The 14450-nt window shown below is 26.9% G+C and overlaps 2 protein-coding genes across 3 annotated transcripts in view; one reads left to right on the top strand and one right to left on the bottom strand.

Annotated features, from left to right (window-relative positions):
- The window catches only part of LOC135929126 (3-hydroxy-3-methylglutaryl-coenzyme A reductase-like), a 38291-nt gene extending 27536 nt beyond the window's left edge, over positions 1–10755 (top strand). Inside the window, exons 10-16 of one of the 2 annotated variants that reach the window (XM_065465640.1) lie at positions 165–271; positions 795–1068; positions 1711–1880; positions 4181–4321; positions 4712–4870; positions 5367–5521; positions 10135–10755. In XM_065465640.1, coding sequence (XP_065321712.1) covers positions 165–271; positions 795–1068; positions 1711–1880; positions 4181–4321; positions 4712–4870; positions 5367–5521; positions 10135–10171 — 1043 coding nt within the window. In that variant the 3' untranslated portion in view covers positions 10172–10755. Of the gene's footprint in view, positions 1–164; positions 272–794; positions 1069–1710; positions 1881–4180; positions 4322–4711; positions 4871–5366; positions 5522–5666; positions 5800–10134 lie in introns of those variants that run through there. The other variant, XM_065465641.1, reaches the window with a different exon arrangement.
- LOC135928731 (uncharacterized) lies at positions 10659–13139 on the bottom strand. The gene is made up of 8 exons (XM_065465186.1): positions 13131–13139; positions 12549–12672; positions 12103–12139; positions 11882–11957; positions 11771–11842; positions 11603–11726; positions 11461–11560; positions 10659–10833 (listed from the first exon to the last, which is right to left on the bottom strand). Exons 1-8 carry the CDS (start codon positions 13137–13139, stop codon positions 10752–10754), a joined length of 624 nt encoding a protein of 207 aa, XP_065321258.1. The 3' UTR covers positions 10659–10751.
- Positions 13140–14450: the final 1311 nt, after the last annotated feature.

A 14450-nucleotide genomic window follows, 5' to 3' on the forward strand; every position in this document is an offset into this window, starting at 1 on the left:
ATAAAAAGACATTTATTTTATTTGATCTTATTCTAACCCAAATGCTCATTTTTAAATGTTTTTAGTTGTATTTGATTTTCAAAGAATTTTATTATGAAATCAAAATATTGCAAAGTATATTTTTATTCATTAAGACAAAATTTATTTTTATTTGTCCATAAAAGGAATCGCCGGCCCACTTAAATTGAATGGTGAATTATATTACCTTCCCATGGCTACAACTGAAGGCTGCTTGGTAGCTAGCACTAATAGAGGATGTAGGGCCATTCAGGTTAGTCTTTTATTCGATATTTTATTTAATTTGCCATATTTCGCTATTTATGCTAAAATATAGAAAGAGCAAAAATATTTTTTTTTAGAGTTTTTCCCTTTGGTTCTCCCGAATTTTGATACCTAAGTTAAATCATATTATTATGTTTTTAAATAGACTTTATATCTGCATTATGAAACTTGATTATAAAACCACATTTTTTATCAAAACTTATATATTTTAATGGTTGGCTATAAACAACCTATACGAATATAGAACTATATCTCACAAAAATTAAAATATATATACTGGATCCTAATATTTAACACCATATCTTTATATTGAGTTTTAACTATTAGCTGCTACCCACACACATGATGTTCTATAAATAAAGTTATAATGCCATACATTGGGCTTCTGGATATTTTTTTTAAAATTTCTAATATTTCATTCTAATTTCTTCTCTTTTGGTTTCCCTTCATATTATTATTTTTTCATTATCTTTTTCACATAATTTTTACCAAAAAAATAAATAAAATGTAAGGAAAGTGACAATACTATGGGAATTCAGTCCACTTTATACGATGACGGGATGACACGTGGTCCCGTAATATTATTTCCATCCTGCTTAAGAGCCGCGGAGGTCAAGGCATGGACTAAACAACCCGATTCTTACAACGCTCTCGAACGCGAATTCGAATCTACTAGTCGATTCTTGAAGCTGAAAAAAATAGATTGTCGTCTGGCTGGAAGGAGATTATTCTTAAGGTTCAAGGCCACCACAGGGGACGCCATGGGAATGAACATGATTTCCAAAGGTATCTGTTTTTATTACAATCATCAAAATGGACTGGAGCTCTTACAAAGCTCGAATTAGGATTTGGATCATATTTAAAGATTGAGTTAGGACCCTATGATAACACGTTTTATCTTTTAAGAATTATAAAAAATCTATTTTGTGTTATTAAAATTATTAAATAACTCATTTTTTCCCCCGTAAATTTTATCAAAGATTCCGAAATTCACTTTTAAAAACAGGAGGAAATACAAATATTTTTTTAATATAAGATTCGAATATTCAGTATTTTCTTGTTTTTTTGTTAAATATTATTTCTTAGACCCTTTGTGATTTTATTTTTAAATGTTAAAATAAATTATTTTAAGTTTGATATATATAACATTAAAATGCTATATGAACCCAAACGGGTTAAACATTTTTTTATATAAAATTTATAAATAGTCAAAAGCATCCTCCATTTGTTGCAATTAGCAGGAATCTTTGAATAATTTAAAAAATATAACTAATATCTTCAACACTTTTTTTTTAAACTTAATTTAAAAAGCCCTCAAAAATAGATTTGCGGTTTTCAAAAAATTAATGAAAGAATATAAATCAAAATTTATGCGTAATTATTACCTATTTAAACTAGTATTATATGGAAAATTTTGTTTAAATCTAGCCTGCGACGTAGTCCTGAAACACATGCAAACCATACATTCCGACATGGAAATTCTAAGTTTGAGCGGCAATTATTGTGTAGACAAAAAAGCCGCGGCTCTCAATTGGATCGAAGGGCGGGGTAAATCTGTCGTTTGCGAAGCACTTATCACAGCCGATGTCGTTAAAAGAGTTTGAATTTATTTTGTCTATTAGAAAGAAAATATAAAGCTTCTTCATTACTTTAACTGTTTTGTAAGTTTAACTTTAAAAATTTTACAAACTGATATTGTGGAATTCAATCTCAAATATATAATTTTAATTAATAAATTTAATAAAGCAGAGATCAGCAGAATTATTTTGTTTAAATTTGTTTATTTTAAATTATTTTGGATTATTTTATAAATATTTTCAAGGGGAAATGTAAAATATGAGAAACTAATGAATTTATAAATACTCCATCATGTGACCATTCAACAAGTTAATTAATATAAATTAATAGTAAAACAAAAATTCGGTCTGACCCGATTTGTAAATTTTGTTTTTGTGCCCAGACTAGATTATTAGCATTTGATGCTCCCCAAGATACTCGTGCCCTTACATCGGTATTATTGAAAAATGACGAAATCAAAATTTTCCCCAAAAAACATTACCTAAGCCTTGAGACTTGTCAAAAGTGGGTCAAACCTTTTCATCTAAATGCTAAATCTCGTGGCTTAGGCAAATAATTTGTCGGCTAAATTTTTGATTTAGCTGTTTAAAAAAAGCCTAAATCGATGTTTTCTACAACACTATTTATGGGTTATTAAAGTTATTTCTTTATAATTGAGTAGATAAATCTCACAAAAAAATCTGGTTATGTATATTGTTAATGTGCACTTGATACAAATTCTTCTTCTCCGTTTTATGGCGATTTTCAGGTTTACCCTTTTCCATTTTTGACTATCCTGAGCATCAATATTTGTAAGATTCATGCTTCTCATATCCGCCGTTATCACATTTGTTCACGTCATCTTGGGCCTTCCTCTAAGTCTTGATCCTCCTACTTACATCAAGGTGCATCTCATTATCCAGTCATCTTTTGTCCTACATTCCCATGCCCAAACCATCTTAGTCTATTTCGTCGCATTTCCACTCCAATCATTTCTATACCTTGCTCGCAATTCCTTGCTACTTTTTCTTTCTCTAAGAGATACCCCACACATCCATCTAATCAGCCTCATCTCTGTTCTTTCTAATTTGGCTTCGTGAGTCGCTTTCATTGCCCATGTTTTGCCGCCATAAACTAAACAACTCCTCACACAGCTTACGTAAACTTTTCCCTTTAACTTCAGAGAAACTTTTTTATTTATAAGAATAGACGACATTTCTCTCGACTTCTTCCAACCTTGTCTGACCCTTGCAACAACGCCAGAATCACACCGCCATCTGCATGTTATCATTATTATGTATCCCTTTCATGCATGTTTTACAAATAAAGGTCATTCTTGCTAACATCAAACTTCCCCTTTTCCTGCTACATCTATTATGTACCCATTTCTGGCATCTGGTGCATTGGACTGAATTTCTAGCAACTCTTTCCCGCATACACCACATGGCCACTTACCGGATTCCTCTATCTTAAGATTTTGATGATTCATTTTCATGCCCTTTGCTTCCATAGTCATCTTCCATTTACTAATTTTATCCCTCAATTCTTCCTCACTGTTTGCCATTAATACAAGGTCATCTGCATATAATAGCTTCCAGGGTAGTCCTTCACGCATTTCTCTAGCGACCACATTCATTACTAAGATAAATAATAATGGACTCAGCACGGATCCTTGACGAAGTCCTACCTTCACCTCAAAGCTTTCACTATCACCATAATCCGTCCATACTGCTGTTTGTGCTCCCACATACATTGCTATCATTGCGATAACCAACCATTCCTCCACATAATTTTCCCAGGGCCCATCTAGTAACCTCACGCGGCACCCTGTCAATGCTTTCTCCAAATGAACAAACGCAGAATACAGTTTTTTTTCCTTCGCAAGATACTTCTATATTTGTCTCACCATAAAAAGTGCATCTGTCGTGCCTTTCCCCTATGTAAAACCAAACTGCATTTCACCAATTGCTTCTCTTACACCCTCTCAAATACTTTCATTGCATCTTCCAAGAGTTTAATAGCTCTGTAAGATCCGCAATCTAAAGGATCACCTTTCCCCTTGTGTACTGGGATAGTTATACCTCTTTGCCAGTCCTCGGGAATAGTTCCTTCTGTGACAATTTGATTGGCTAAATTCATTAACCATTCAAAAATCATCAGAACCTTTAAACATCTCTGATACCACCATTGTTAAATCTGATGCCTTCCCTTTTTTCGTCTTTTTCACTGCTCTCTTTATTTCATCCTTGCCAAATTTACACCCTGGACCTTCTACCATACAAATTCAAAAATTTATTACTCCTAAAAAAAATTGTATTTATTTTTTCTTCTCTTTTCCCAGATACTTAAAACAACCGTTCCTGCTATGATAGAACTAAACGAAAACAAAAACCTGATAGGCTCTGCTATGGCTGGAACTATAGGTGGATTCAATGCACACGCTGCGAATATTGTTAGTGCTATGTTCATAGCAACCGGGCAGGTACTATTGCAGTTTTTTAAACATATTTATATCAGTGAAACATAATTCACAATTTCTTTTTGGAAATATTTTTTTTGGTTAAATTAATACTACCAGGTAGTGTTGTTAACCGATTTTTAAAAACGGCGAACTCAATATTTTATACACAAAATATTACTTTTTAAAAATCGACTCAAAACGAGCCGTTTAACAACTCTGATAAGTGGATTCAGATAAAAACATGTTAATAATCTGTAAAATTATGTTTTACATTTACTTATTTTAAACTATAGTTTTATTTTAGATATTTTTGAAATATCTATTCTTATTTCGTCATATGTTGAATATAAATTAGTATATAAGCAAGTTCAAAAATAATATATTATTTAAATTATCATATATTCATCTAAGGATCCGGCCCAAGTAGTTTCCAGCGCGAATTGCATAACCTTAATGGAATATTCTGGGATAAATAAAGAGGATTTACTTATCTCCTGTACTATGCCTTGCTTAGAGTTAGGAACTGTTGGAGGGGGTACAATATTGACCTCTCAACGTACTTGCTTAAAAGTTAGTAGATTATTAATTTATTATGTTTTGATAACAATTTTTTTTTAATCATACTGTTCTTTGTCAAAATGATTGTCTTTTTGAAAAACTCATAATGTTCTCACTATGACGCGAAAGGAGTATCTAAAATGAGTATAAATAATCTCGTTTATTAGCAATAAGTAATGAAAGCTATTTAGTCTTTAAGACTAGGATTCGCTCAACCCAATTTATATAATAAAAAACAAATTATTGAAAGGTTTTCAAACTTTGCTGACGATTTTTTAATAAAAGTTAAAATTAAAAATTCTCATATAATATATCTACCGCAGCTAGTTCTCAGACACAAAATTGTATAGAATGAAAATTTTTAGGGAAAATATTCAAAGAAAAAGGGCATAGGTGGGGCATGAAGCTTTTAAAGATATTTTGCTGACTCATTTTTGATCATAATTACATTTTTAAAAACCTTATATTTTGAATATTTTATTTGACAAAAAAAAATAAATCATCAAAGATCTTAGGCGTCGAAGGACCAAATTTAGCATATCCAGGTAAAAACGCTTCTCAATTAGCTCGCATAATATGTGGCGCTGTTCTAGCCGGAGAATTATCCCTTATGGCCGCGTTGTCGGCAGGTCATTTAGTCAAGAGTCATCTCAAATATAATAGGTAAGACTTTTCTGAAAAATTTAATAGTCTATTTCTGAAGCATTCCTGAAAAAGCACATTATATTCTCATTTTATTTGTCTATTATGAACACTATTTAAATTATTAATATATTCGCTAAAAGAATCTCCTTTAATCATTTTTTAGGTGGAGGTTACAAATATAAACGTAAGGGCGGAGGGACACCTTTATTTTACAATTGTTTGGCTGAAGGTAATGGATCGAAGATTAGCTTCCCTAATTGTTTAATAATAAAAATTTGGTATATCATAACGATCCCATTGTTAAATTTTCTATATTTTTTCTGTTACTTGCAGCCAAAAACCTAGAAAGTGTTTTTCTATCCTCAAGTTCATATTTAAGCTTAGGGCTCATACCAAAAATAATAGTATTTTTTGAATATTCAAAAAATAAAATATTTTAAATTAAATTTTTTGAATCAGTAAATAAAAATTTTTTGAATTAGTAATTAAAATTTTAAATATTTAAAAGTAATGCTATATAAAAGCTTGTTACTTAAAAATAACCAATTTAATAACGTTACTTATCAAAAAAAATAAAGTGGATGCAATGACATTACTATTTTTGTAAAGTAACGCGAAATATAAAATATATAAATTATGTGTAATTTGTATCAATTACTTTGATTTAAAAGAATATTTATTATGGAATCTCAATCTGAAATATACAGAAGAAGCAATAATATTCAAATTTATATATTATATACCACTTTATTTAGTTACTAATTAATATAAAATATTGTTTAATATTTAAGTAAATTATAAATGTATCTTTTCTTAAATTAAAATAAATAATCCTACCATAATTTATATATGAGATTTATTTAAAGTCAGAATGTTATATATAACAACAATTACACCAGTAAACATTTTCTATCCCAACCATTCTAAATTTTTATATAAAAGGAAGCCTTTGATCACTCGTAAATAATAAAGCAGTTGCGTACGATTTTTTAAAAAAAATAATGTTTTGAATGGCTTAACATCCAAACCTTGTCCCATATGAAATGAAATACATTTTCCCATATATTAACCTTGATAAAAAATAATAATATTAATACAATAAACTCTCTTATAAAAAAAGTTTTAAAAAGATAATTTTGATAATTTCATCAGAGTTTGGAGCATGTATCAAAAATGTTTAAAGGGGTGTTTCCAATTTTAAATATGACGCAGTTCAGATTTCAAATAGTCCTGCCGGGTCGCAGACGGTAACATAATATAGGTCCTGTTTCGAAAAAAATATTATATTTCTTCCTATTCTTGTTTTTTTTGCCTGATCGAATATTACAATTTATAAAAAGAAAGGTTTTAAAAAACATTAGGTAGGAAATATTTAGTAATAATTTTCATATTATATTTTATAATAAATTGAATAAAATAGATGAACATGATTAAAAATTTAATGCATATATATTATGAGTTTAAGATCTTCTACCCGACTTTTAAAATGGACTCTGGTTCCTATAATTATAATGAGTTTCAGTTCCTAGATTGTTACGAAAGTTTCTGCTTCCGGTGTAACGTGCGATTTAAATCAGAATTTTAGCTCACAAGTACCATAGTGTGTTATAGCTTATAGTATTAAAACAATTATTGTTGGCTAAAAGTTAATTATAAAATTAATGCCTTGGGCTATAATTAAAAACAAACTTCATATTGAAAAAAATGATAATGAATATTTTGAAATGCAGCTATATTTAAGAAAAAAACGGATTTGAGTATAAAAATGTATATTTCTCCTGGACAAATTAAAACTTCTTTAACATTTAACTCTCTTGTAGGTGCAATTGGATAAATGTACTTTGGCCCACGTAAAAAGCGAGATGCTTAGTTTGGAAAACAATTTAATCATGCCATAATTTTATAATTTCTCCACAAGAAGAAGAAAAATATGAAAGATACATGTAAAAGAGAAAACAATCCATGTGCAAACTGAATCTAGGAAAATAATTCCTTGGATAAAAATTACCCATTTTTAAGATATTAAATATTACAAAATTAATAAATTAGGAGAAAAAAAATCCTTATAAAATATATCCACGAAATAAAAATCCTAAAATAAAATATTTAAAAATTTTGAGAAAATCAATTCCAGTGAATTATTTTCTAAGAATTATTATTAGTTTTTTTGGGGAATTATTTTCTACTGCTCACTGCTGGTTATTTATTGGATCCCCAATATAAGGGGAGCATCTTAGTAGTATGAATTTGATGATATAATTTAAGAATTAGGCATTAGGTAAATGATAAAGGTGATATTATAAATTTCAGGCAGCTATATATTTAATAGCCAAAATATGTGGAAATTCGTAACTTTCATAAAAAACAACGGCCTCAGGTTGGAATTTTTGCCCACCTTGAACATTAAGAGAGGTGTCTAATATAAAATCCTACTTACTACTTTTTCAGGAAGAAAATGGTCGGTTGGGTAATATTCATACGAAGAAAGGAAATCAATTGAAGATCTCGATAACCAGAAAATTGGTAAGAGTATATTAACCTATTGATTAAAAATATTAAAGAAAATAATAATATTGAATTAATAAAACCAAAACAAGACTGTCATTGAAAGCGAAACATTAATTAGAGTATTTAAAAAATATTACTTAATATTACAAAGTTTTAATTTTTTACTATCATATATAAAGTTAATGTTGTCTTAAAAATCATTTATTTAAATTTGATCGGTCAACCCTTTCTAGATTTTTCATGATCCCATAAGCATATTGAAATTGAAAATGAGATTTTAAATTATTTAATAGCGGAGATAAAATATAAAAAGCTTCCACTAAAATGATAAAAATCAGAGTTTCTTAATTTCACACAGTGCATCAGTTCCAAACTCTTGATTTTATATATTTGTTATAAATAATATTTTCCTTTCATAATTATCAAACTCCAAATTTACATTATATTACAACTTTAAAGACAAAAATATTTCATCTAAATTATCCCAAACATTGGATTTGAGCTTACCTTATTCAAATTCCATTTTCAGATATCAGGATAATAGAAAAAGTATCATTATTACATATGATCCTAAAAGTAGCACATGCTGATGTTTTATTTAAGATAAAGTTTCATTAAGTACTATTAGTGTTGTTAAACGGCTCATTTTGAGCCGATTTTTAAAAACGGCTAACTCAATAATTCATTCAGAAAAATATTACCTAAGCCTGAAGATTTTGCTCATAGAAGGAACAAAGGTCTCGGCATATATTATCGAAATCTTGAGGCTTAGGCAATATTTATCTGGTTAAAATATTGAGTTAGCCGTTTTTAAAAATCGGCTCAAAACGAGCCGTTTAACAACACTAAGTACTATCAAAATAGGCTTACAAAAAATAAGAGAGATATTTAGGGCTTTTAAATTATCTTCCTTAATGCGCTAAATTCCAACACATCTTTTTTTCCTCACCCCATTCTTGATTCCACCCACTGCTAGAATTCAATTTGACAAATGATGAAGCGACCTTTTAAAAAGAGCATATAGTTTGAAAGTCATCTGCAATATAAAGAATTCTTGCTTTTTTAAAAAAAATCTTCAATATCAAAAATAATCATAATATTTGAACCATAAACGAGATCATTGTGGGTTGATTTTTATTAGAATGAATTTATTTAACAAAGGGTAAAAATCCAGATAGGGAAAATATTAAGGAATATAACTGCATCCCATTTAAAACCTATCATATATGTTACCTACATGGCAAATTTTTTAAAAAGTTAAATACTTATAAAAAAAATACTTTTAACAAACACCTTTTTTAAATCGTTTATATTATAATTCTTTAATAATTTTTCTAAAATTGAATACATAATATTATTCAAAAAACCTCGTTATTACAGAATTCTTTTTAAACAATAAATGAATTTATTTTAAAGTATTTGTATTTTTTCTAAATTTAGCTTCTAAATCCCTGAAAAGATAATTTACTAAAATATAAAGATAATATATTATTATAATAAATTAAATAAAGTGATATCATATATAAATTTAAATATTGTATTATTGCTTCTTCTGTAACTTTAACATATGCTTTAGATTTTAATTATAAATTTTAAAAAAGAGATTTTGGCAATTTTTACTTCTCAAAATAATTTTATAGCATCTAAATTTGTTCGTTAACAAAATACAAAAAAAAATTAAATATAACTTGTGCCTTTTAGTTATTCTGTTCCATTTTATTAGGTCATAATTTATTGTTTATAAGCAGTGCTAAAATAAGGTCATTACTTATTAGTAAGGATAATTCATCAATTTAAAACATAGATCATACAAAATTTACTAAACATTGGGACACAAGTTTATTTATTCCTTTTTCATCAGCAATATTTTCAAAGAAACTTGGGCATAGATATTTTGGGCTTAAATTAGCCTTACCTGTTTTTAGCAGCTAAAAATAAAACAATTGCCAGCTATGTTCATTAGTTATTGATATTTTTTTCCTATCTTTTTATTTTTCTTCATTGTGTTTATACTTTGATAAATATTTCGTCAACAAGTTAATATAACAATTTAAGATAATAAATGAATGATCACTAAAAGGACATTATTTTATTTTGTCATTTATGCCAAAAATATTATCTAGGTCTCAGAAAAATTGTGGTGCGCCAACATCAAAATAAAATTATCTAGTAAATTATCTCACTTTTAGAAAATTATTATTTTATTTTTTTAAATTGTACGATAGAAAAAAAATTATGTTTGTAATTGTTTTAATTTTCCCTGAAATTTAGATTAATCAATAAATTAATACAAATTTATATAAAATATACTATTATACTTGAAGAAATATTTATTTGTAATTGTGATAAAATTTGAGCCTAATTATTTGTGCTATAAACTATATATTTTTTAATTATAATGTATGATTATATGATTTATGAAGATTTAGCTTGTAAGTTTAAATTTTTGCTCATGCATTTATTTATTCCATATTATTCCACTCTAAATTATATTTTTAAGTGTGTACTAGTTTAGTTATAATTTTTAATTAGTATCAATATTTATATTTTCTGTATGTTCAAATAAATTAATTATCCAAAACATGTTATTACCCAAAATAAGATTCTCATAACCCAACTTATAATTACAATTTATAACCATCAAAACTTTATTTTATTTGTTATTATTTGATTCAAAACACATAATCATGATAATATGCTAATTCATTTTATAAATTATATTTAGAAAAAATTCTTCTTTTCAAAAATATGCCAATTTTTTTATTTCTATATCGCTAATTATCCATTCTGTTACTTGATTTAATTTGAATTTACGATTGAAGCTAAAAAATAAAATGATCATATAACTATAATATGTTAAATTATTTAAAATAAGCTTTAAAGAATCAAAGTTTAAAATTAGAAACCTTGGAACTAACTTGGTTTAACTAAAAACAAATTTTGTAACTAAAAATGTTATAGGGGTGATGTAGGCAGCTTAGAATCTAGATTAGAGATCTGCGCAAAAGTAGGCTGGGTTTGGGCCTAAGTTTTTAAAATAATTTTTTATATAAAATAAAAATATTTGATTTTATTTATATAAACTAGACGCCATATAACATGTCTTTTATTTTGATTAATTATAAAAATTAATTTCTATATTTAAATAAATTTGGGCTGGGCTGGTAAATTTTTTAAAAGGATCAAGCCAGGCCAGCAAAATTTTTTAAAAAATTTAGGGTTGGGCTGAGCTTGATAAATTAGGCCCAATATAGATCACTTCTAGATACATTTAGGCAATATTTAACTTGTCTAGTATTTTAAATGCAATTGTTTTGTTAATTTTTTCATCTAAAATTACATTAAAAAATTAATCATGGATTTAAAATAACTTTAAATACATTTACAAGCACAAATGTACAAATTATATTATTAAATTTTTTAGCTATAAGAATCATTAAATATATTACCTTAAATTTAATTGACCAAACATATTTTTGACTGGTGTTTTATTTTCATATATTAATTTCATGATACAAAATATTACATTTATATCACAGTTTAGAACATCTATACATATAACATAGAAAAATTTCTTATAAATTATTATACTCTGATCCTCTTTATACATAACTTTATATGGATATGATAGATATATATTTTCTTCATTACAAGCTAACTCCTTAATTATTTCTTGATCAAAATTCGTATTTTTTTGTTTTAACTCTACAATACACTAAGATAACTTAAATTTAATATGTTTTATAATTATTAATTTACTTTTTGACTAACATAAGGCTTTAATTCATCATACTTATTTTGTGAAAGATACTTTGAAATTAACAAAAAGGCCTAGAATTTTATTTATATATATTTAATATAATCTAATACTTGTCTAGCTCCTAAACAAAATATTTTAAGGTCAAAATCATTTTCATAATTTGACTTTATATAATTCTCCTTTAGCCTATTATTAATCCATGTAAATGGATTGATCATATAAAATATTTTACCATAACTATTATGCACATATTTTATAGAATTTATGTTAGAAGAAGTTAGTAAAAGCAATTCTGATTTTAAAATAGAATAAATATTATTTATATCATTACTTCGTGTTTTTGATACATAAAATCCCATCCAAAATAACTTAACTGAGAGACGTTGAAACTAAACACTCAGAATTGACAGATAAAATTTATTTTTATTTTATAGCCTTTATTGAATTATATATTTTTTAAATATAGTTATTTTTAATATAATAAAAAAAAAATTTTTTTAATATTTAAAAAAAATTAATATCTATCCTAATATTACACAAATCAATATATATATTATATAAACATAATATGATATACATAATCGGAAAATATATATATATATATTAGATATTTAAAACATAATTGTTTAATTATAACGAAAAATATTTTTTTTGTGGTTAAAATCTAAATATAGTTGCGATGCAAAATATAAATAAAATTAACAAAACAGTTTTTAATATATAATAAATAACTATATTTGATAAACTAGGAGGGAAATGGGAGTGTTTCGAAGAAACATTTGTAGTTCCCCTTTAGGATTTCAAATTGGACTTTTTGTTTAAGAGTTAGGGACTCGTTTTTGACCCCTGTCCTTAACGAAATTCTTCTACCCAATTGATTTAAGAACTTTAGGTGGTAAATCTTTGTTTAATATATATTTAGTATTATCAATGAATTTACAAATGTATCCTAAATAGGATTTTAAGGGTTAACTAAAAATTGAAAAGAAGTCGAAAATCGTCAATTCCCTCTGTTAAGTATTCAATATACGATAGAACTGTTTTAATTTAATAAGTTCTTCTTCCGTTAAGTATCGTATGAGATTGTCTATAGTATTTTTTTAATATGTGTCTTGATACTTTAAATCACAATCAATCATAGTTGATGTTATATATATATTGAAATTATAATATTTATCTTGTTTAGCTAAAGCTATAAAGGGACCTGCTGTAAAGCATTATAATTACCCGAACATGTCTAATAATGCTAAAATAAAGGAATTGAGTGTTTGCACACGAGGTCAGCTCTCTAGGAAATAGAAGATTCCTGAAATTCTTGATAAATTTATATATTCTTCCAGGATAAGTCACTAATCTAACTTTGTTCATTAGTATTTTGTAATCAATTAGTATAAAATGGCAAATATGATTTAAGTAATATTGACCCTTCTAATATTTGTTAGGTTGAATTAACGAGTTGGAATATCCAAAATCAGGGGAGTGGATTTTGATATTGGATTATTGTCAAGATATATTTTTCCCAGTGTATTAAATTTTGAGAACGTCAATAACAGCCAACTGTATACTAAAGAAATATTGCTGTTGTAACTGTTGAAAAAAAGAAGAAATAAATTTAATATAATACATCAAATGTCAGTTATTTTCTGACAGGGGAATTAAGTTTTCCTAGGGGGAGGAAGAAGAGGAGATGATCACATGGGGTTTTATTGTTAGGAAAAAGCCCTTAGTTGGAAGATTGGGAGATATTGGATTAATGGTAGAAGATGTCAGCTGGGGACCTTTGGGGAATGAAGAATTGGATAATTATGATTTATTATATTATATTTTTCTTAATGGATAGATATTAGATTGTTGTTTTTAATGAATAAATTTGGGTCGTCTTATTTTGTATAAGGTTTGTTTTATTGGTGCCGTGACCAAGATCGGAAGATTTGGAGGGATTCGGTTTTAAAGGTAAAACAAAATTTTTGTATATATATTATATGAATTTTGACAACTCATAAGTATTAACCACTATACAGGAGTAGGTGAGATTAAGTTGTGAGTTAAGAGTTTCTATACTTATATATTTAGCTTACAAAGGTAAAGATAGAAAGTATGCAATGGGTATTAGGCAAGAATATGTAAATAAGATCAGGAATTTAAGACAGTAATATTTGGTATATTATCTTATGTCTAGATGTATATGGTACATCCAATTTTGATTATTATTTGATATGCCTTAAGACTCATTGAATGGTGTTATAGGTATTCCGTCATAGGAAGATAAAAGACCTCATGATCAGCAGGACAGAAAGGATTGCGAAATATTTAAATATTTGAAATTTAGGAAAATATATATGGAAATAGACTTTTGTAATAAAGTGTAAATTATAATTATGTATTTTGGGTTTTTAAAGGGATGGACATGTGTGGGATCATTTATTATTATTTAATGTTAATATATTGTATTTGTAATTTAGTTTCAATCAAGGTTGATATATTATTAAGTGATCTATTGAGGGGAATTTATTGTTGTTTATTTTGAAGTAATTAACCATTTTAATGAAATAGGATGTAATGTGAATTATACATATGATATATTTAATTATGAATGATAATTTAAGGGAAATGAAGTATGATGAAGTCAGAATAATATCTAAAATGTTAGATGTGGATAGTTATTTTGATTTAGTATCT

The sequence above is a fragment of the Gordionus sp. m RMFG-2023 genome, chromosome 4 (assembly GCF_954871325.1).
Source record: "Gordionus sp. m RMFG-2023 chromosome 4, tfGorSpeb1-WG-v2, whole genome shotgun sequence".
Lineage (NCBI taxonomy): Eukaryota > Metazoa > Nematomorpha > Gordioida > Chordodea > Parachordodidae > Gordionus > Gordionus sp. m RMFG-2023.

Bases quoted from the DNA above. Each gene is read 5' to 3' on its own strand.
- LOC135928731 (XM_065465186.1), bottom strand. The intron at 12,140-12,548 runs GTTTCTTCGAAA...CTCTCAGTTAAG, and splicing joins CCTAAAGGGGAACTACAAAT to TTATTTTGGATGGGATTTTA. The intron at 11,727-11,770 runs GTAAATTAATAA...AAGTTATCTTAG, and splicing joins AGCCTTATGTTAGTCAAAAA to TGTATTGTAGAGTTAAAACA.